General features: G+C 37.5%; 1 protein-coding gene across 2 annotated transcripts in view; it reads right to left on the bottom strand.

The window, feature by feature from the left end:
- Positions 1-5,509: 5,509 nt before the first annotated feature.
- The window catches only part of MAMDC2 (MAM domain containing 2), a 153,091-nt gene continuing 135,948 nt past the window's right edge, over positions 5,510-22,652 (bottom strand). Inside the window, exons 12-14 of one of the 2 annotated variants that reach the window (XM_045562422.1) lie at positions 13,550-13,809; positions 6,644-6,728; positions 5,510-6,501 (exon numbers count right to left, since the gene is read on the bottom strand). In XM_045562422.1, the coding sequence (XP_045418378.1) occupies positions 6,437-6,501; positions 6,644-6,728; positions 13,550-13,809 (410 nt within the window). In that variant the 3' untranslated portion in view covers positions 5,510-6,436. Of the gene's footprint in view, positions 6,502-6,643; positions 6,729-13,549; positions 13,810-22,652 lie in introns of those variants that run through there. The other variant, XM_045562423.1, reaches the window with a different exon arrangement.

Below are 22,652 nucleotides of genomic sequence, written 5' to 3'. Positions count from 1 at the left end.
CAATGTTTGGTTTTTATTTTATTAATTTACGTTCTTTATATTTTCCTTTTTACTTTCAGTAGATTTTATCTGTTCTTTTCCTAATTTTTTGAGCTGAATGCTTGTGTCAATAATTTTCTGTCTTTTTTTCTGTTTTAAGTTAATTATTTAAGGTGATACAATTCTCTTTATGTATTAAGTTAGCTATATCCCACAAATATTGATATCTGGTACATTTACTTTCTTTTATATATAGTTATACACTTTTATACACATATATACATACATATGAAAAATACATAATTTCTTCCTTGTTTACCTGAAAATGGCTGTATTTTGTCCTTATTATTGAACAAGAAAATTCCCAGTTGACATTATTTTCTCTCAACATTTTAAAGATTTTATTCCACTGTCTTCTTACATCCTTCATTATTGATGAGTTTGATTTTGTTTAATTTTCTTTCCTTTCTAGTTCATCTGTCTTTTCATTCTGGTTGCATTTAAAATCTCTTTGTTGTCAGTATTCCAAAATTTCATAATGTTGTGTCTAGATACAGATTTATTTTTATTTATATTGCTCACTATTTACTGAACTTCATGATTTGCAACATTTTTATCTATAACCAATTCTGAAACAGCCTCAAATATTCTCCCTTTGAATATTATCACTCCCCCTCTGGAACTCTTACGTTAATACACTGGACTTTCATTCTCTCTCTTCTTCGTATTTTCCATTTCTTTATCTCTCTGTGCTGCACTCTGGTTTATTACCTTATATTCCAGTTCACCAGTTCTCTTCTATTAAATATGCATAATTGGTTGTTTGCCTTTTCCACTGAATTTTTAATTTTAGTGACTATATTTTTTATGTACAGAAATTCTATTTGGTTTCCTTTAAAATACACCTGCTTTTTCATAAAGTATTGGTTTTGTTATATTTTCAGTGTTTTTTTTCCTAATCATTTTAAAGATACTTATTTTAAAGTGTCTATCAAAATGTTTCATTTTATAAAGTCTTATGTATCCAATTCTACTGTTTGTTGACAGTGGATATTTGCTCTTAGTAAATTGTTTCATTAAATGTTTTGTAATTTTGGATTGTGAGTCCTTTAGTGCACTTTTTTTTTTTTGAGACAGAGTTTCGCTCTGTCACCTGGGCTAGAGTGCCACAGCATCAGCCTGGCTCACAGCAACCTCAAATTCCTGGGCTCAAGCTATTCTCTTGCCTCAGCCTCCCTAGTAGCTGGGATTACAGGTGCGTACCACCACGCCAGGCTGATTTTTCTATTTTTAGTAGAGATGGGGTTTTGCTCTTGCTCAGGCTAGTCTCAAACTCCTGACCTCAAGCAATGCTCCCACCTCCGCCTCCCCGGAGTGCTAGGATTACAGGCATGAGCCACCACATCCGGCCTTTAGTGCACTTTTATATGTGAGAACTCTGTGCAGCCTATATTGAGTGCATGATCCTTTAAAGAGATTTATATTAGTTTCCACTGGGTACCCCAAGACTATCACTAACCAGGGACATCTTTTCACATTAAATTTTGAGCTTTTGGATTTCCAGATCATGTTGGCAGGGTAATTTTTTGCTCCAAACTTGTGCAATATAATTAGGAATTCTCAAGGAAGAATCCTTATCCTCACTCCATAGTCTAGATGGAGAAAGGTAAGCATCCTGGTTGATTTCCTGTGCCAGAGAGGAGATTTTTTTTTTTTTCTTGATTTACCGTTGTAGTGAAAATGTGTCTCCTTAAGAGTATTAGCTTCATTTGGGGAGCCTCAGTTCCATCTTTCCCACCTTTGGTGGGCTTTTTTGGATCCCTTTATGAGTATAAGAGCCTAAGCTTCCAGGTTACCAAGACTGACAACTCCCCTCCAGGTAGCTATGGTGTTAGCTTATGTTCTTACATCTCTGCTTTTCAGCACTCTTGTTTTGGGGGATGGTGTGGAGGGTGGTTGTACATTTCTCTTCCTTTTTTATCACCTTAGTTATTCATTTACAACAAAACTTGTCATATTACACCCAGCATTTCTAAATGTTTAGTGAACATACATGGGGAGGGTTCAGATGTCCATTCTGCCATACATAATACTTCTTCATGTTCTCAAGTATATATTTCTTGCTGCATGTATTTTAAAATTTAATTTTTAATAAGCAGTATGTTTATATGATATCAATAGGTATACATTGTGAAGTCTCACATGCCTTTCCCTATCTGCTTCATTCCTTCCACCCTCATCCTTTCTTCTATTTTTTGAAACAGTTTATGCGACTTTGGGTCTGGGTTTGAATTCACTGCATGTTTTATAGTATGCAAATTGGTTTATGAAATGTCAGAGGATGAGATTATCTGGGGAGAGTAAGGTCCTGACAAATATACAAAAAAGACCAATGAAATTTCGATGGACCAGAGAGAACCATTACATCCCACGTGAGTTTGGAATGCACGTGTATGCTTGCAATAAACTAAATGCTTTTACTGAGCATTTGTTTATTTAATTTAGGAATATTTGTTGAGTATGCTAGGCAGTGGGGATACAAAACTGAATAAGTGACCATTCTTGAGGAAGTAAACAAGGGGTTGGGTTTAGTGTGATCATTTTTGCTGGGGGCATGTACACAGGCTTGGGGGCCCCGAAGAACCATCAACAATGGCTGGAGTGAGAAGAACACGGGGAATGACATTGCTCTGCCGGTGGTCCAAATGAGCCTTGTACTGCTAGTAAATAAAGAAAAAGAAGACAATAAAATGACAAGATTATATGGTTGCTTTATCCTTAAGATGGCACTATAAACTCACAATTCCTTTGTAGAAAAAGAGTACATAAAAATAACCAGGATTTATCTGAAATTTCACTGAAACCTAGAATGGCTTTAATAATATAAACTAGAATGGCTTTTTTGTATCAGAGGCTGTTCTAAGTGCTTATATGTATTATTTCCATTTAATTTTTACAGCTGTCCTAGGAAGTAGGGACAAGTATTTGCCCCATTTTGTAGACTAGGGAAAGGAATCGGGGCAGGTGTAAGTGACTCACCTCAGTCACATAGCTTGTAAATGGCAGAGCCAGGATTTAAACTGAAACAGCCTGGATTTGGAAACCGTGCACTTAATCACTGTGTTGTTTTACCTCTGTATAGTAGTCCACATGCTGAAAATGCAGCATCATCATAATTATCAGTTATGAAATCTTAGGGTCCCCCCCTAAGTTCTGGTTAAATCATACAGGGAAATATGTCAAAGAGCACAGGTAGCCTTTCGAGAGTGAGAGAAGCCGTCAAGGTATCCGGGACACCGTGTTAGAGGGTCCCTGCTGGTTTTCACTGCTCTCCCCAGACTGCAGACAGGAGACTGCCCCTGCCCTTCTGGGTTGGATGCCCTCTGAGGCCCTCCCATAGTACCCTGGGCATATGACCACATCGCACTTGGCATTCTGAACTGTGCTGACTGGTTCATATCTCTGTGTTGCTCACTAATCTGTGAACATCTTTGTAACATCCATGCTTGGTACAATGCCTAGAGCATAGATTTCCCAAGAAATCTTCGTTGAACCTTTTCTTCTTCTATATTAAACCAGACCCTGCAGCAGAGGCACTATTTTCTCAGTACCTCTTCCTTACTCCCTTCTATACACAAGTAATCTCCATCCCAGACAGCAAATTATAGGAGAGAAGACAGTCTGAGAAAGTAACGTCTATCTAAAGCAGTTGGGTGTTTAGGTGCTGCTGAGAATTGGAATAAATGTAAGCACTAGGCTTAAATTGTTAAGCAGTACCCATCAGCTGCTATTTCTTCCCCTTGGGCATTTCTAAACCTGAGAAAACTATACTGTGCTTGTGATCCTTCCTATTTTCATCCAGGTGAAATATAAAGGGCAACCTGGAAAAGAAAGAAAAGCATCAAACAACTGGATCCACCAAAAGGAGCATAAATAAGGGAAGAGTTAATCAGCTCACTTTCCACCTCCTGTTTTCTCTTATATGAACTTTAGGTTGTTTCTTAACAACGTTTGGTAATTATTACCTTCTTCCTTCCTTCCTTTCTGCCCCAAGTCAATACCCAGTACCCCACTCACACCTTTTTTTTTTCAATTCCCAAAGCTGCTGTCCCAAGTAATAATAGTATTCCTGGTTTAGCAACCTTAGGGGCAATTTTGGTAGCTCATAAATCCGTCTTGAAAGAGGGAAACTTGGAAACTTTGCCTAGAGTTTAAATTAGTGTTGGGCATGGAGTCGGTAGGAGAGCTGGTAGGTTCAGGAGGCAATCTCGTAAGGATTAGAACACACGTCTGGCAGTGAAACAGAGTTGGGTTCAAACCCAGGTCCTGTACTACCTACTGACCTGGGACAGATTTAGTTTCCCTGTTTATAAAATGGAAACATCACTAGTATCTACTTCATGGGCTGTTGTCAAGATTAAATAGGCAAATTCATGTAAAACTTTTTGAACGATGTCTGAAAATAGTATTTAACAAATGTTAGTTGCCATTATTACTATGGGGATTTATGTCACCAGCAAGGAGGCAGTGAATGACTTTATTCATTCAATAGATATTATAAACCCCTTACTATGTACCAGATGTTCTGTTAAATTCTGGAGGCACAATCTTCATCCCTTTATTCAGCAATTATAACTATAGCTCTGGACAAGAATGATGCTTTGAGGGAATCATGATGCCTGGCCTAGTATGCAGATGAGTTGGTCAACATCTCGAAATCTTCCTTCCCCAATGTTTCAATTCTGTTTAGAGATTTCCTCTACTACAGGTAATTAATCATCATGAATAGAAAGGATTTGATTCACAAAATTTTGTTTTATTATAACATTTTATTTTATTTTCCCTGTAAACCTTAGTATATTTATTTCATATAGTTGAGTATTTTTTGTTTTCTAAGTAATGTGGCATTCAGGGAGGTATACTGCTCTTAAAAGACTAATTTATGGGTTGTAAGACTCTTAAGTGGGAACACCTCCCAACTCCATGAGAACAATGGACTTTTGGCCACAAAAAGTAGTTAAGAGTTGTGGGCTTTGGGGTCAGAGAGGCCCGATTCCCAAGTGTGTCCAATCAACAGCTATAGAATCTTAAGTAATTTCTTCACTCTTGTGAGACTTGGTTTCCTTACCTATCAAAGGGCTAATAATACTTCCATCTCAGGGGATATTAGGAAGATTAAATTCATTCATTCATGCAACAAGTACTTTTTTTGTTGAGTACCTACTATATATCAGATATGTTCTGAGTACTGAGAATACAAAAATAAACAAAATAGCAAGAATCCTTGTCCTCACAAATTTACATCCTAATGAGATAAAATTTGGGGGAAAACTGAGATTTTTTTATGTGAAATAAAGCACTCTTTAAAATTAATTATTGTATCAATGAATGCAGTGCTTATATCACTAATAAAAAGGCCTAAGAAGAGTCTGTTGTGCCAGAGTGGAGATTCAAATTAGAATCTGCAGTTATGTAGTAAAGATATTCTAATAAAGACAAATAATGTAGAAATGAGTAAATTGCTAGTGAAAAGGTTTTCAAATGACCTTTTATTAGGTAATTTTATAATTTCATAACAGCTATTTGAGTACACAAACATATATATACAATTTTCTAAACAAGTAAATAAAAAGCCATTTAGTATATCTGCTTGAATTCATATTATTCAAAACCTTAAAACATTTACTATAAAAATTAGTAAAATTATTTAACAAGTTTATAAAAATTGCTGGGTATGTGTACATAAACATTTTCAAGCTTGCTTTACAAAAAAGAGTGCAATTTCTATCCATGTGCTCAAAGTAACTTTCAAACGTAGTTCCAAGGAGGAAAAAGGAAGGTAATACAGCATTAATTAATAGTGACTTACCCTGGGACATTCATGAAAGATCCTTTGTTATCACATGTGGTGAAAAATATTAAAAATTAATATTCCATTTCTATTAATAAAACATAAAAAATAAGACTTTGTTTTCCCAGATTAACTTGTTACCATGAAAAACTGCATTCCTTCTGCAGATATTACTGACACCCCATATTATTTACTTTAAAAATATTTATGATACTTGAAATTCTAAAGGAAACCCACAAGACCTATTCTTCTCCCAACACATTCACTGAATGCAGATTTAAATGAGCACATCTCATTTTGATTGTGCCTTTTATTTGCATACTTTAAAATGACTACAGTGTAGTACGTCTGTATTTTTAACTGATACCAAAATTAAGATGAATGATCTATGCAAAACCAGTAGCCTGTACTTTTAGTAACAGTTGTCATACGCAAAAAGAAAAAAAAAAGCCCTGAGTCAGTATTTTTTGCAAAAGTAATGAAGAAGGGTGCTCTGAAGTTGGTTTATAACTTATGAAATGGTTAAGACTGTCCAGTATCCATTTGTTTTATTTTGATTGAAGAGAGGTATGGTTTTTGTTTAGTTAATCCCATTCAGATCACTTCTTAGTACTCAATTTCATTTAAGTCTTCAGAATATCCTGATGATTGTTGAGTTGTATCTTCCATTTCTGTCAGAAAAGAAAAATACACAATAATAGCTTTTACTATTTTTATTATAGAAAAAATATTTAATTTGAATTCTTATAGTTTGAGACTGAATTGTAAAATTCATATCAATCAAGTTTATATAATTAGGGAAAATATTATTACCTGCACAGGGTCCTGCCTGAAATTTAACATCATCAATGGCAGTATCACTTCTTACTGATACTCCTCGAATGGCTTCAAAAATTATCTGAAAAATAACGAAATTTGAATTTAGAAATAGAGTCGTCCTGAAAAAACAATGCTGGTCAAAGCAGGTGCAGGCTCTGAGATCTGGAAACTTAGATTGCTCTTGGGGTTCCTGTTAAGGAAAAGGGTATAAAATTACAAATTCAAATTTAGGTGTTAAAGAGAATATTTATTTGGAATTTAAAGAAACTCACAGTAAATTAGTGGAGTCTTAAAGATTCAGGTCCCTTTTTTTCTGAGATTTCTTTAGACAACTTCCCAGAAATGCTTACTGAGAAATGCTTTCTGGTGGTGACCTGGTTTCCCCTCCCCACTTAGAACATTCTATTCCCAGCCTCTCCCAGAACCCACAGGGCCTATGAAAATGAGGGTCCCAGAAATTTAAATTTCCTTAGGTTTTCCACAAATCTACCCTTGATGCCAGTACTAGGTGGAAAAATTTATTACAGTATGACTGATAATACCCACATATGAACAGAAAGCCATAATAATTAAATTTACCAAGGATAATGGTTCACTTATGTTAAATACCATAACATCAAAGACACAACCCAGCGAGAAGAAGGAATCAGTTTCATAACTTTATATTCTGAGAAGGAAATAACTGATCAAATATTCTGGTTCTAGGAAAAATAGATTACCAGTTCTAAGGCTGTCCCAACAATGGGTAATAAACTACTAAACATTCTAAGGAGGCTCATGGGTAATGAAAATTGTCCAGAAGATATATTTGTTCCATTCATTTTATGAGCATATGACTCCTCATTGGATTAGTTTATGATTTAAATTAAATTAAAAAGAAAGCCCTAAAACTAATTTCTTTTAAACCCTCCCCAAAACTAAATCAAATAATATAAATTGAATAATTAATAAGTTTATGAAATTATCTTGAAATTAATGACTCTAAAAAGCTTTAATGGCATACATGTGGCAAAATACCATTAATAAAAATTCTAAGGACACATGTGTGATGGTTAACTTTAGGTATCAACTTGACAGGGTTAAGGGAGACCCAGAGAGCTGGTAAAGCATTATTTCTGGGTATGTTTGCGAGGGTGTTTCTGCAAGACATTGGCGTTTAAATCAATGGATTGCATAAACAAGATCCACCCTCACTCACTGTGGGTGGGCACCATCCAATTGATTGAAAGCCCAGATAGAACAAAAAGGCAGAGGAAAGGCAAATTTGCTCTTCTGCAACTGGAACGCCCATCTTCTCCTTCTCTTGGACCTCAAACTCCAGGTTCTTCAGCCTTCAGATTCCAGGACATGCACTAGAGACACCTCAGGTTCTCAGGCCTTCAGCCACAGATTAATAATTACACCATCAGCTTCCCTAGTTCTCTGGCCTTGGGACTTGGACTGAGCTATGCTACCACCTTTCCTTGTCCTCCAGCTCGCATATAGCATATTGTGGGACTTCTCAGGCTCCATAGTCATGTGAGCCAATTTCCATAACAAACCCTTTCTCTATCTATTATATCTACTATTGGTTCTGTTTCTCCGGAGAACCCTGGTTAAAATACAACACTAAACAAGAATCCAAATAAATGGCAAGAGGAGGGAAAAGTGTTCCAACATGTCTAGATAGGAGGACATCTGAGTGCAGTGAATAAACATTCCAGTTTTCTAAACAAAAAATAAAATCTTTTTCTTTTACCTCCAAGTCTGCAAGGGAAAATGTAATAGACAAATTACCTGATGGAATTATACTCTGAATAGTCTGTGACTTGGCCAAACACTTGATTTCATATAACCTTCTCCTCTGAATTTCCTTAATACTGTAGTGGTGACCATTTTATAGCATTACGATTTCCCCCTTGTACTATGGATAGGTAGTAGCATCTCTTCATTTTCTACATTGATGACAGGATTCACCTGACTTAGTTTTGCACTTTAGGACTAACCAAATCCATCCAAATCTAGTAACTGCTGAACAAATACTTGTTCATTTAGAGAATAAACACAACAAATGTAGGGTTAAATAAGATAATATATGTCCTTGGTTCCCAAACTGTGTGCTGAGGCACTCCGGGGTGCCCAAGTGCATTCACATGGGTGCCGTGGGATAGTTTGCAATTTCAAGGGAAATGCAGCAATATTCAAGATCTAGAAGACACTGTGTGAACTACTGGTTCAAGATCATTCAAAGCTTTAACATTAGATTGATCTATATTTCTTCTGATAACATCATACCTTCACAGAGCTGGGTTTTTTGATAGCTGCTGAAATTAAAAGCAAGTACCATATAAAAATCAATGCAGAACATTAAATGAGGGTGGTGTATTCAACCTGATTTCAAGGTTTGAGAAGTTGTGCAGTGCCCAACAGGTATACATATTCTGTTAGTAAACAATTTTGATTATTTAAGAATTAGGTAAGAATGTTATTTTTTCTTTCAATTTAAGTATTATTTTTTCAAATGGCTACTAAGTTGTTAGGATATAAATACTTATTAAGTTGTATGGACCCCTGTACTTAATGAATGGAACTGTTAGGTATTTCTTTTGGTCTAGGGGCACCAGGAAAAAATTACTGAAACTAAGGGCTCCATGAACAAGAAAATTTGGAGACCTAGATGCGAGTTGAGTACAGAGCACATAGAAATTCCTAGTCAATGTTAGATGGTATAATTAACAATATGACTGATGTAAATATTTCAGTGAGCTGGGAATTTGCCTGAAACTTTCTTTCAGTTGCATCAAAATCCAAGAAATCAAAAAAGAAAACACCTGAAAGTAGAGGAGGAGAGGTAATCAGGGAATCCAAAGAAAATAAAATGATATTGTGCTTTTGATTAACAGTGAGTCAGGTTCTGCTTGACACTTTAATAAATCCCTTAGGAAGGGACATGATTAAAAATTTGCCATTTGATGAATTTCTCCTACAAGGATAATCTGATGAGTGGAATGTCTTTGGGAGGCCACCCACATATTTTCCCCATAGAATCAGCCTTAAACGGCAGCAATACTACCACTGCACTGTAAAAACCATCTAAACCTGCCCACCTCCACTTACTTCCCTAACTCTAGTCTCATATCCTATTCTTTACTTGACACGCTCATTTAGATTTCTAATGGACATCAAAAACTTAGCATGTCCAAAAAAAAAAAAAAAAACCAAAAAACCAACAACTTATTAATAGCCTTCCCCACACATTGCCCTCATTCCTCCATATCTGCCCTGCCTAAAGTCTTCCTCACCTCAATCAGTGGCATCTCTATTCATTCTAGCAATTGCTCAGGCCAAAAACTTGGAGTCGTCTTGTCTCCTCTCTTTCTCTCAAACTCCACATTTTATGCACAAGTCCTGTGGGCTTCTGAAGACACCTCCTCGCCTCTGCTACATAGCCCAAGCCACCAGTCCTCTTGCCAGTACGACTGCAGAAGCCCCCAGTAGCCCCCTTGCCCACTGTAGTGTACTTTCTGTATAGTTGCTAGAGTGATCATTTAAAAACACAAATCGGATCATATTACCTTAAAGCTGTATGATGGCTTCGTATAGCTTTTGGAGTAAATTTCAAACTCTTTACCATGCCCTCCAAGGCCATTCACGATTATCCCAATATTTCTTTGACCTTATCACTTGATGGCTTGACTTTGTCTTTTTCTTCTTCTTCTTCCTCCACCATTTCTTCTTTTTAAATTAACATTACTTTAAATTGATAAATCATAATTGCATGCCTTTATGGGGTACAATGTGATGTTTTGGTATATATACAATGTGCAATGGTTAAATCAAGCTAATTAACATCACCTTGCTTACTTATCTCTGTCTCTCTCTCTCTCTCTCTCTTTTTTTTTTTGTAGAAATGGGGGTCTTACTCTGTCACCCAGGCTGTAGTACAGTGGTATGATCATAGTTCATTGCAGCCTTGAACTCCTGGGCTCAAGTGATTCTCCCACCTTAGCTTGGGAGTTGCTGGGATTACAGGCCTGAGCCACCATGGCCAGCTATTTAATCACTTTTTTGTGGTGAGACATTTGAAATTTACTCCCTTAGTTATTTTGAAATAGGCAATACATTATTTTATTGACTATAGTAACCCTGCTGTGCAATAGATTTCAAAACTTATTTCTCCTATGTGAAGCGTTGTAGCCTTTGATCAACAACTCTCCGTTGTTCCCCTGCCTGCCCCCGTCAAGCGTCTGATTACTGTCATTTCACTCTCTACTTCTACGAGTTAAACTTGACCTTTTCTTCTTCATGGCACTTATTATCACCTGATGTTACATTTTGTCTTTCTGGCTTACATTTTCTACCCCCATTGGAATGTAAACTCCAAATAAGTGAAAACTTTGTATGCTATATTCATTGCAGTATCCTCAGCACCTAGAATAGCAAGTGATCAATAAATATTTATTAAAACGAGACATTTTGGTCTCAAACTACAGGAGCTCAGTCTGGATGCTTGATTTAGCTATTGAGAGTATCAGCTCTACCATGGAGATACGAATTAGAGACTGGAGAGACTTAGGAATAGATACGTTTTTAGAAACAGTGATAATATCTTTTTATATTTTGGTACTTCAAAGTTTACAAAACTCTTTTACATATAAAATCTCATTTGACCCTCACTCTAACTCTGGCACTGTCAGCATGGCAGGAATTATTACCCCATTTTGAAAATGTATAAACAATCTCAGAGGGTCCAAGATTTCTCCAAAATCACCCAGTGCTTGTAACCCGTAGGAAAATGAGGGCATTTCAGAACTTCTATGTGGGAGGCAACATAGAACAGTGGCTTGGGGATACACACTTTGGAATTAGGCAGATCTGGGTTTGAGTTCTCACTTGGCCACTTACCAGCTAGATATTTATTTTTCTCCATCTGTAAAATGGAGCTATAAGATAAATTGAAAGAACTGTGCACAGCTCTTAGCACTGTAAGTGCCTGTCACATAGAAGGCGGCTGATCTATGTGTGCATGAGTATATCTGCATTTTATTAGACACTAGCATGTTTCAATGCAACTGGTTCAGCCTGGTCTCCCTGCTAACCAGTTTGGGATTCCCTAGGGAATCTCTAAGTCCAGAGGAGAAGATTCACATATTTTCCATTCCAGCTAAGGGGAACAGTTTGGAATCTTCCTTCCAGACTGTGAGCTATAAATCTCTAGGGCTGTTTCATACCATCTGAACTTGAACACCCCCAGATGCCACCCTAAATGCCTCACTACTCTATACTCAAAAACCATTTCAAATGACCAGGTACACAGCAAGTCTAGTGTGTGCAACCCCATGTGCTTGATCTCCAGGACTTAGATGCTGAGAAGTTGCCTGTCTTCAGAACTCAAAGCTTAGAGAACTTGTGCATCAGCATGACTTGGGAGTTTTAAAAAATATCAGTGCTCTGGTGCTACCACCAAAGATTTAGATTCATGTAGTCTGGTATAAAGATCCTCTATCTTTAGCATGCATCAGAATCACCTGGAAGGCTTATTGAAACAGATGTCTGGGGTCCCAGAAATCTCTGGAGTTTCTGATTCAGCAGTTCTAAGGTAGGGCCTGAGAATTTGCATTTCAGGTGAATTTGCATTTCAGGTATTGCTGATGCTGCTGGTACCTGGACCACACTTTGAGAACCATTTGAAGAAGGTAGATATATGGGTACCCTAATAGCCTGACAAAATTAATCCATTATCTCTGAATAATAATCAATTGTATTAGTAAGTTCCTGAGCAATCCACTTTCCTTTTGTAAACATTAAATCACTGTTAAATTCATTCCTGGGGCTGTTATTTTTTTTTACTAAATTTCTAGACAGTTTATCCATGCTAAGATAATGAGCTATTCCCACATAGTGGCTCATCTGCCCTCTGTCATTTGGTTTTTAACAATGCTGCATCCTCGATGATCACCTGAGCTACTGCAGTTCGTTCCCATTAACATCTCTAGATTTTTGGTTGTACAGTAGTGCAAAATAAATCCCTTGTTTTGGATACCTTTTCCCAGGAAGATCTGGGCTTAGACCAGGCAGCCAGTGGTTACAGCTGAAGAGAGCTGGTTCAGGAGATTTATCAGCCAGAAGCAAGGATGAGGAGGAAGCTGGGCTTTCAGTTGGAGGTCACGCTTGAGAATTCTACACAGCAATTTCAAGAACAGTCAGGAATCCAAAGTTTATCTCCCCAGAGCTTTCTGGAGCTTTGGTTCATGGTAGGCAGGTGAAGTTGATGGCTGTCAGAAGGTGGCTGCTGGTGTCCAGACTAGATTGGCTGCTCAGCCCCACCTACTGGAATTTAAAAGGGTCTTTCCTATTGCTACCCAGATTTGCTTATGATAGAGATCATCTAGAGTGGTCTCATCTATATAGCACATGAGAGGACCAGGGTGGAGAGACCCAGGATTGGGATCAAGACTCTCAATTTCCTTTGCATCAATGCAGTGATGGGGGCAGAGGCTTAAAAGAAAAGAAAAGAAAAGAAAAAAACCTTACTCTGGACTATTTACACTCACTGTTAAATAGAAGCTTAAAACCAAAGCCCTCCCATGCATGTGGGTCATGACAAGTAAAAGATGCAGGCTGCAGCAACTAATTAGGTAATACCATATTTAGAAGAAAGGGAGACTTTGTTCTGGAGATTTCAGGGTACATAGAAATATATTTGACACCCATAATGTATCAAGACAAAAATAGATACACTTTCATCATTGAATTGCAAAAAAAAATCACTTTATGCCTAAATTCCCAAGGCTTTCTCTCTTTCTGTTTAATTCCTCATTCACTGCTTAGATTTAATCAATATATAGACTAATTATGTTAATCCTGCCTTTATCTATGACCCCGAAGAAGAACAAAATATTCTTATCTCTTTTGTCTCACCTGGTGTTGCCTCTCACATCTGTATTCAATCAGTGCTCGGAGCCAGGAAATGCTCTGTTCCCCTCTTCTTCTCCATAAGAGAGACTCTTCACTATCTTCCTCCTTTTTCAAATAAACACTCAGCACCCCAGTCCCTGCTCCATACATGTGGTAGAAAAAGGTCAAGCAGTGTTTTCCGGAGACTCCTCGGAGAGGCCCAGACAGGAGGCGAGCCTTTTGTCCGTACACCATGTGGGAGGCCTCGATGTACATGTAGTAGCCTTGAGAGAAATGCAAAAGCAGGTGGTGTTAAAAAGGACACAAATCATATTTTCTTCTTTTATACTGTTCCTGGAGACATGGCTGATTTGACTACAGCACTGAGAAAGGATTTTATAATTTTGGAGAGTATGTATAATCCAAGGAGAATAAATATGCTACAAAAATGAGACCATCAAAATGATTTTTAAAATTTAATGATTTATACTTCAGTTTAATAGATAGGAGGCAATTAATATGCCAGAATTACGCCACTGATATGGTGATTAACACATCAGAATTTATATTACTAATTCATGGACAATATTCTGAAGCTCCCAGGCATTGATTTAGGGGAGAGAGTATGCGTTTTGTAGTCAGGTAGATCTGAGTTCAAGTTTTGACTCTAATATTTGTTGTCTACGTGATCCTGGTCTAATGAATGATCTTCTCTGAACCTATATTCAACATTTTAAAGTAAAGGTTGGTAATACCTGTGCTACAGAATTGTGAGAATTAAATGATATTCGACATATGCCTGCATGTAATATATATTCAAATATTAACTTCCTGTCCTGCTCATTTCCTAAAATTTTTTGTGTCACTTTTTTTAGTCTTGAAAACATATTCTATAACATTTTTAAATTGCCTTTCCAATTTCCTTTTCTAATTTTATTTTATGATTATTTTTTAATTTGCTAGTTTCAGGCAGAAAGAGGATTAGTCTACATTTACATAAGGCAACTGTGTGCTAGAGCCAGCTTCTACTGGCTCCCAAGAGTCAGTTGTGTGCATCCTTTACCAGTTCCAAGTGACTTCACATGGAAAGCTTGAAATGGGCCATGATGAAAGTATTTTCACCACAGAAATAGAACATGTATGCAAACCAGCACCCCTTCCCCAAAGAGAGCCAGTTGGTGTTAAACAATTGCCATCATGTCAGTGAAATGAAGCTATATATGAATAGTAATGCAAGAGATCTTTTCTAGAGTAATGCACCAGTAATATAATTCTGTGCACGTGAGGTTCATTTTTTTTTTTTTTTTGAGACAGAGTCTCACTCTGTTGCCCTGGCTAGAGTGCCGTGACATCAGCCTAGCTCATAGCAACCTCAAACTCCTGGGCTCAAGCAATCCTCCTGCCTCAGCCTCCCACGTAGCTGGGACTACAGGCATGCGCCACCATGACCGTCTAATTTTTTCTATATATATTTTTAGTTGTCCATATAATTTCTTTCTATTTTTAGTAGAGACGGGGTCTTGCTCTTGCTCAGGCTGGTCTTGAACTGCTGAGCTCAAACGATTCACCCGCCTCGGCCTCCCAGAGTGCTAGGGTTATAGGCGTGAGCCACCATGCCCGGCCTGAGGTTCATTTTTAAAAAGGCCCTGAACTCCACATTAATAGTTCTTAACCTCTGACCATTTAATTAAAAGTTTTGATCTCTTCTATTTGAAAAATAAAACCCACAAAAAATGTTTGCATGTAATTGCATTGCCTTCTTTGGTGTTATGTTTGTGTTTGGGCTGGATGTTTGTGTTCCCCAATATTCATATGTTGAGACCCTAACCCCAATGTGATAGTATTTGGAAATGGGTCCTTTGGGAGATAATTAGAGTTAGATGAGGTCATAAGGATGGGGGCCTCATGATGGAATTAGTGCCTTTATAAGAAGAGCCAACAGAAAGCTGTTTTTTCTCTCTCCATGCACACACACTGAGGAAAGGCCATGTGCGCACATAGTGAGATGGTGGCTATTTGCAAGCCAGGAAGGGAATCCTGGCCGGGAACCAAAACAGCTGACACCTTGATCTTGAGCTTCCCGGCCTCCAGAACTGTGAGAGATAAATTCTAGTGTTTAAGCCACCCATTCTATGATATTTTATTATGGGAGCCCAAGCAAACTAAAACATTTGACAATATTGATTTTTTTACATACATGATATAAAAAATAATATTTACAAAGTAACATATGTTTCTTTATTTCATGCAGAAATTAATGGCCAAGTTGAGGGGAAAAATAAAGAGATCTCAAATAATGCATGTAAATGAAATGTTTTCAAGGGTATCTTTCTTTATAATTTGAAATTTAATTAATGAACTCTAATCATTTCCCAAATATGGCAATATGAGATATCACATCAAGAATTGGTTGGAAGTCCTATCTATGCACCTCCTTTCTATTTCCACAAACACAGATCCAAGGAGTCCTACAGGCTTATTAAAAGAGTGAGAGAAATCATCATCAGTCTTACTAAATTATGTACACTGTGCAAACCCTTCCCCTAGTGTTTATAAAGTTTTCACCCTGCAACACTGGGCTATCCACCTCATGGGATGTGGCCTCCATCAACTAGTCACATCCTTAGGAATGATGCTGCCCCAGAGTAGCTGAATCAGGGCAGTGTTCTGTGTCTGTCACTTCAGGTTGCCTGTAATCAAGCCACGGTACCAACAAACCCTTGCTAGCTGTGGATCCATGGATGCAGTGAGCAAGTAGAAATCAAAACATCCTTAGGGTACTCTAAAGACTACACACATTTAAGCCCTGCTCAAAAGTAAATTTAAATTAGAAGGCTAGTTGGTTTATATAAGAAATTGAAATTGTGGCGGTGTCTTTGATCTGGTATGTGGCATTTGACATCCAATTTCAATTTTTCATTTCTTTGGCAGTAGTTTTGTCCAGAGGCATGCTAAAGGAAGTGGCCTAGCTGTCAATTTCCCCATGATCTTCTTTAAACTACAGGGAGAAAAATTGTCCGTATTCTGGAGTGCTTACCAATGACATCCTCATCACTGAAGCCAATGGTCAGTTTCCAGTCCTTGTCATTTTGGTACCATCAGCGGCACTGGATATAGCAGATCACTCCTGACTTCTAGAATTACTTCTTACTTTGGCTTGCAGGACACTGTATTTTCCTGCTTTTTCTCCCACCTCACTGGTCACACCTTTGCCAGTTCACCCTCTCTTCCCTGACCTCTTAACCTTGGAGTGCCCCAAGGTCCAGTTTTTGAACTTCTCTGTTCTCACTCCTCCCTTGATGATCTCGTATGATTTCAGGTCTTTAAATACCAAATATATTGTCATATCTCAATTACAAATTTCAAACCTCTTTGCTGAAATCTGGACTTGTTCAAACTGCTTAATGGACATCTCCACCTACAGTCAAATAGGCATCTCACGCTGACCACATTCAGAACTAAACTCCTAACAGCCTGCAGTGTGCTAAATGTCCAGTTGTCCAGGCCTAAACCTGGTAGTCACATGCCACTCCTCTTTTCCTCTCCCTCTCCACATCCAGGTCATCAGGAATTCCCATTGGCTCTACATTCAAAATATATCCAGAATCTAGTCACTTCTCTTCTGACCACCTCCACTGCTACCACCCTGGTCTGAGCTGCCATCATTTTTCACTGGGATTAATACAACAGCTTCCCAAATAGTCTGTGTGCTTCCACCCTTGTCCCCTGCAATCTAATCCCAACACTGTATCCATAGTGATCCTTCTAAAACAAAAGCAAAGTTTTACCATTCCTCTGTTTAAAACTTCCATTTCTCAGTATTTCAGAGTAAAAACTAGAGCCCTTGCAATTGCCTTAGGGCCGTACAGAATCTCCCACACCATTCCTTTATCTTATCTCTCTGGTCTCCCATCCAAGTACTAATCAGGGCCAACCCTGCTTAGCTTCACGGGATCAGGTAAGATTGGGCATGTTAGAGTGGTATGGCCATAGATTCTATTATCTCTCTGATTCCTACAACCTTTCTCCTCACTCATCCTGTGTTGCTTGGCTATGCTGGCCTCTGTGTTGTTGCTGTAATCTGGCAGGTATGCTGCTACCTTAGGGCCTTTGCATGTGCTATTATAAATCTGGCTCTTCCCCCAGATATTCTCAGGTCTCACTCTTTTACCTCTTTTAAGTCTTTGTTCAGATGTTACCTTTTCTATTAGACTTATTCTGACTACACCATTTCAAATTGCAATTTCCCCTCCTCTGGCACTCCTTATTCTCTACACCCCAATTTATTATGTTTTCATAATGAATTTCATGTAATCACCTCTTAACATACTATGTAAATTTCTTATTTGTTATGTTTGTCTGTCTCTCCCCTCTAGATTTCACAAAGGCAGAGATTTTTCCTTGTTTAGTTCACTGCCATGTCCCCAGGTCCTAGAACAGTGCTTGGAATATAGTAGATGCTCAATAAGTGTATGTTTAATGGGTAAGTGAATGTATTTTCTTCCACAGCTCTAAGCACAAACCAGTTTGACTGTTTCTAGAGCACGTGGCTCCAAGGTCACTCCAAATGTGTGAGGTTCTTGGCAGTGAGATATGCACTTGACTAGGACGTTCCAAGGCAAAACTAGAGCAAATCCAAGTTTTGATAAAATTAAAATCTTATTGAAGCAAATGTTCTCAAACTAGTTCCACACCATCTGATGCATTTTTTTAAATGAGCACACATATGATAATTCTTTGACTTTATAACCTTCATTCTTTCACTGGCAAGAAAATTGCTACACAGGAAGCACTGGAGTTTTTGTGCATTCAGCAGTGAAAGGAACCTTTATTGCACTTTCTTTCCTTTAACAATTTCTAACTTAACGCATTGACTGCCACACTAGAAAAAATTTTTTTCCCTGGGGCCACACTGTTTTGTTTTTTTTTTTTTTTACGAAAATAGAATAAAAACCTCAAAAACAAAACAATCCTTTCTAATTTCATGAAAATTTTTTTATTTTTTATTGTTTTCTGTGCATGAGTTATATGCAACTTGAAAAATAGTTCACATATCTAACAAGGTAGAGACATGTGAGTTACATATGTTTCACGAGGCCTTGGGTTCAAAACTAGTGTGAGCTAAATACAACTCACTTGGCAGTTAATGTGTTAAGCTAGGTCAATGTAAACAAATATGGACATACACAATCCCAACAGAGAGGTGTGTTTAATTTAATTCCATGGAAAATAAGGTCAAGGCATGAAAATGACCACAGTATATCACCTAACTATGGACAAAGGAATGATATACTATTCTATACATAAGTTAGCAACACCACAGACTAAAACAATACGGTTAACTTAAAAGACATTTCCTCCAAAAATAATTTTTTTAAGGCAATAAGAAAAAAAAAAATCAAAGAAAAAATTTTTGCACCTGGCTTTGGATCTCTCAAAAGGCCCACTTGAATCTTAGGTAAAGGACCTTAGCTATAGATAAAACTCTCATATAGAGAGAAAAAAAGGCTTCTCTGAAAAATGCTATCACTGGGGAAATGGAAAGTAGAGACTACAAGAGCCCTGAGACATAAAATCTTTTCAGAACAGAGAGGAAGCAACAGATTCATCACGAGTGAGAGATGACACGAGAATTGCCTTGCGTTTAGTGATGATAGTTGCACATTCCTAGTGATAACAATATGAATCTTGACCAGGATTATTCTGAGGTCCTGGAAGAAAGCAAAACTCTTAATGACCTCCAAGATCATTTGATCGAATTCCTTCTTCCATGGGTCCAATGCACTAATTCATTTAGCCTTGAAAATGTGAAGTATTACTCTGGTTGCCAGGCTCTTCCCGAGAGGGTGGGGCTCTAACTAAATCAGAGATGATCTGCACAGCCTCCTCCATCCCATCGTCTGTTCTTTGGGCCACACACCCCTCCATAGATGTGACTCCTGAAGTCTACTATGCTTTCAGTTCGCGCACCTCTGAGTCTTGGGTATCAAGCTGACACTCTTAGCTAAGGTTTCCAGTTCTAGAAAGTTTTATGTTTAGCACTATGAAATATGAAAAGAAATCTCCTATGTTGTTTGACCTGTAATTGTGCTGCTTTTGGAAGAGAGGAGTAACATACAGGGGAATGTGAGTGCCTTTCTCTGGGCACTGACACCAGTCTACATTTCTTGAATAATTTTGGCTTTTGCAAATATCTTTCAGGATATAGTTTGTACTTCGAGCACATATAGTAATCCTCCCTTATCCTCAGGGTATGCATTCCAAGACCCCCCAGTGGATGCCTGAAACCATGGATAGTACTGAATCCTGTATATATGATGTTTGTTCCTATACATAATATCTATTATAAAGTTGAATTTATAAATTAGGCACAGTAAGAGATTAACAACAATAACTAATAATAAAATGGAACCATTATAACAATATTCAAAATGGTGCATAATTTAAAACTTATGCATTGTTTATTTCTGGAATTTTCCATGTAATATTTTTCGACTGTCGTTGACTAAGGGTAATTGAAACCACACAAAGAGAACCTGTGGATAAGATGAGACTACTATATGTATATTCTGTATGGCAATATAGAGTTAGAGCTATCCAGACCAATATCTATACCTAAAAATAATTTTACCAAATTTGTCAATAAATCAGAATTTACCCCTCTAATATACAAACTAATTATTTCTCTTGATTACAAATATTTTTTCTTCTTGGCTTGCATATGACACTTTCTTTCCCCAGAAAAGATCAGAGCTTCACAGAGAGCCAGTCTGCCTCACATGTGTTTAGAAAGCAGAGAAAAGCCCTGTGTGTTGACAAGTTTTGCCACATTACGGCTTCAAGCACTGTCTGTCTCCGCAAACAAAAGCTCTGGCTGGAAGCCAGGAAGCCCCAGCACTGAAGCTTCAGACGGGCTCACATGTTCTTGTGCACGAAGGATTCCAGTCTGGGGAAGGGATTATTAACTGGAGAAAACAAATTACTTTTTCTCTGTAGGTCGTTGTTTAACATTCAAAACAGGGGTTCCAATGGATCTACTGGGAGATCAGGGTCCCATCTGTTCTTTGCACAGCAACTGTGATGTGTTGAGACACACAGACACACAACAGATCCATAATTCTGAGCTCTGCAGCAGCTGTTCCTCCAGTCTCGTAGTCTCTTTCACAGGGTGGGGAAGGAGCCCGAGTGCCCGTGTGAAGGAGCAGTGTGGAATGAGCAGCTATCTGCGTTCAGTAAGCTGGAAGAGGACTCTTAAAAACCAAGGGAAAAAGACATCAATACTTTGGGAAGCTGCTAAAGATGTCTCCCTAAAATTGCTCTTTACTATACTTTTAAGTCATTCTAAAAGCCTCTCATAAATAAGGCATTATTGTTTAACGGGTATGGAGTTTCAGTTTGGGGAAATGAAAGAAGTTCTGGAGATAGATGGTGGTGATCGCTGCACAACAATGCTAATGCACTTAGTGGCCATGAGTTACACACTTAAAAATGGTTAAAATGGAACATTTTATGTTATATGTATTTTACCACAAAAAAATTTTTCAAAAGCTTTTCATAGGAGCCTTCTCTGTGTAAGATCTGACAATATAAGAAAGTAAGATAACAAAATAAGTTATAGAGAGATGGAAGGACACTGGAGTTTTGTTTTTTTCTTTTCTTTCTTTCTTTTTTTTTGTTTTTTTTAGTGATGAGGTCTCACTCTATCGCCCAGTCTGGTGCGCAATGGTGTGATCATAGCTCACTGCACCCTCCAATTCCTGAGCTCAAGGGATCCTCCTGCCTCCCTAGTAGCTGGGACTACAGGTGTGTGCCCCCACACTGGATAATTAAAAAAAATTTTTTTAGAGACAAGGTTTTACTATGGAGAAAATTTAATAATCTGGAGCTAATTCCTCAGATGGTTACAAACTAGTTAAGTAGCATTGTTGCATGTCTGAATAGCAATTACCAAAATTCTTAAAAGACAACCACTTGAAATAGACTGGAACTAACATATAAAATACATAGTTTCAGTTTTCTTTTGTCTAACAACATATTTTTATAAATGAATTTCATTATTTGATGTATCAAAGTATTATTGACATTTTAAACACACAAGAAGGGGGTGTTCTTGGAAATGAAGAAAACTTCTACCTTTACTTAGCAGCATGTTGGAAGAGAATTTAATTGCCAGAAATAAGGAAGATTTATTGGAACATTGAACTGCACCACAAAAGAAAGTGATGGTATCCTTTCTCTGGAAATTGTTAAGAATGGTGCGGAGCTGCTTTTATGGGATGTAGTAGCACGGGGAAGGAGGACTGAATGACTTTTAATCTATTTATTGGGGGACTCAGTGGGCTAGGCAATGTTACAATTGAAGGCATTTTCTCACTAAACTGGATAATTATGTGTTGATTTATTTATTCTACTATAGTCTGGCTACAAAATCTCTATAAACTTCAGGTCAACTCAAACAAATGTTTACAAAGAATTCTGACAGCATTATATCATATGTTAATAAAATTGCAATGGCCAATAAAACCTTGGGGACCTTGTTAAGACTTATCTTTATTATCTTGTAAATACTGTACTCCCCCCTTATCTGGAGGGGATATGTTCCAAGCCCCCCAATGGATGCCTGAACCTATGGATAGTACTGAACCCTATATAGACTATGTTTTATCCTATATATACATATCTATGATAAAGTTTAATTTATAAATTAGGCAGAGTAACAGATTAACAACAATAGCTAATAATAAAATGGGACAAATTATAACAATAACAATAGCTAATAATAAAACGGGACAAATTATAACAATAACTATAATAAAAGGAATGTAAATGTGGTCTCTCTCTTTCTCAAAATTTCTTATTGTACTGTATTTACCCTTCTTCATGTGATGATGTGAGATGACAAAATGCCTACATGATAAGATGAAGTGAGATGAGTGACGTAGGCACTGTGATGTAGTGTTAGGTTACTCCTGACCTTCTGAAGATATATCAGGATCATCTGCTTCAGATGATCCTGGATCTTCGAGCCATGACAACATTGATGGTTGGATATCAGGAGCAGATGATGTTGTTGGTTAGAGATCCTCAATAGTTGAAGGTTTTTTTTTTGCCAAAACCTTTTGGAAGG

This window comes from Lemur catta, chromosome 10 (assembly GCF_020740605.2).
Source record: "Lemur catta isolate mLemCat1 chromosome 10, mLemCat1.pri, whole genome shotgun sequence".
Classification (NCBI taxonomy): Eukaryota; Metazoa; Chordata; class Mammalia; order Primates; family Lemuridae; genus Lemur; species Lemur catta.
Note: the sequence above shows the minus strand (reverse complement) of the source record. Positions and strands in the feature narration are given on the sequence as shown.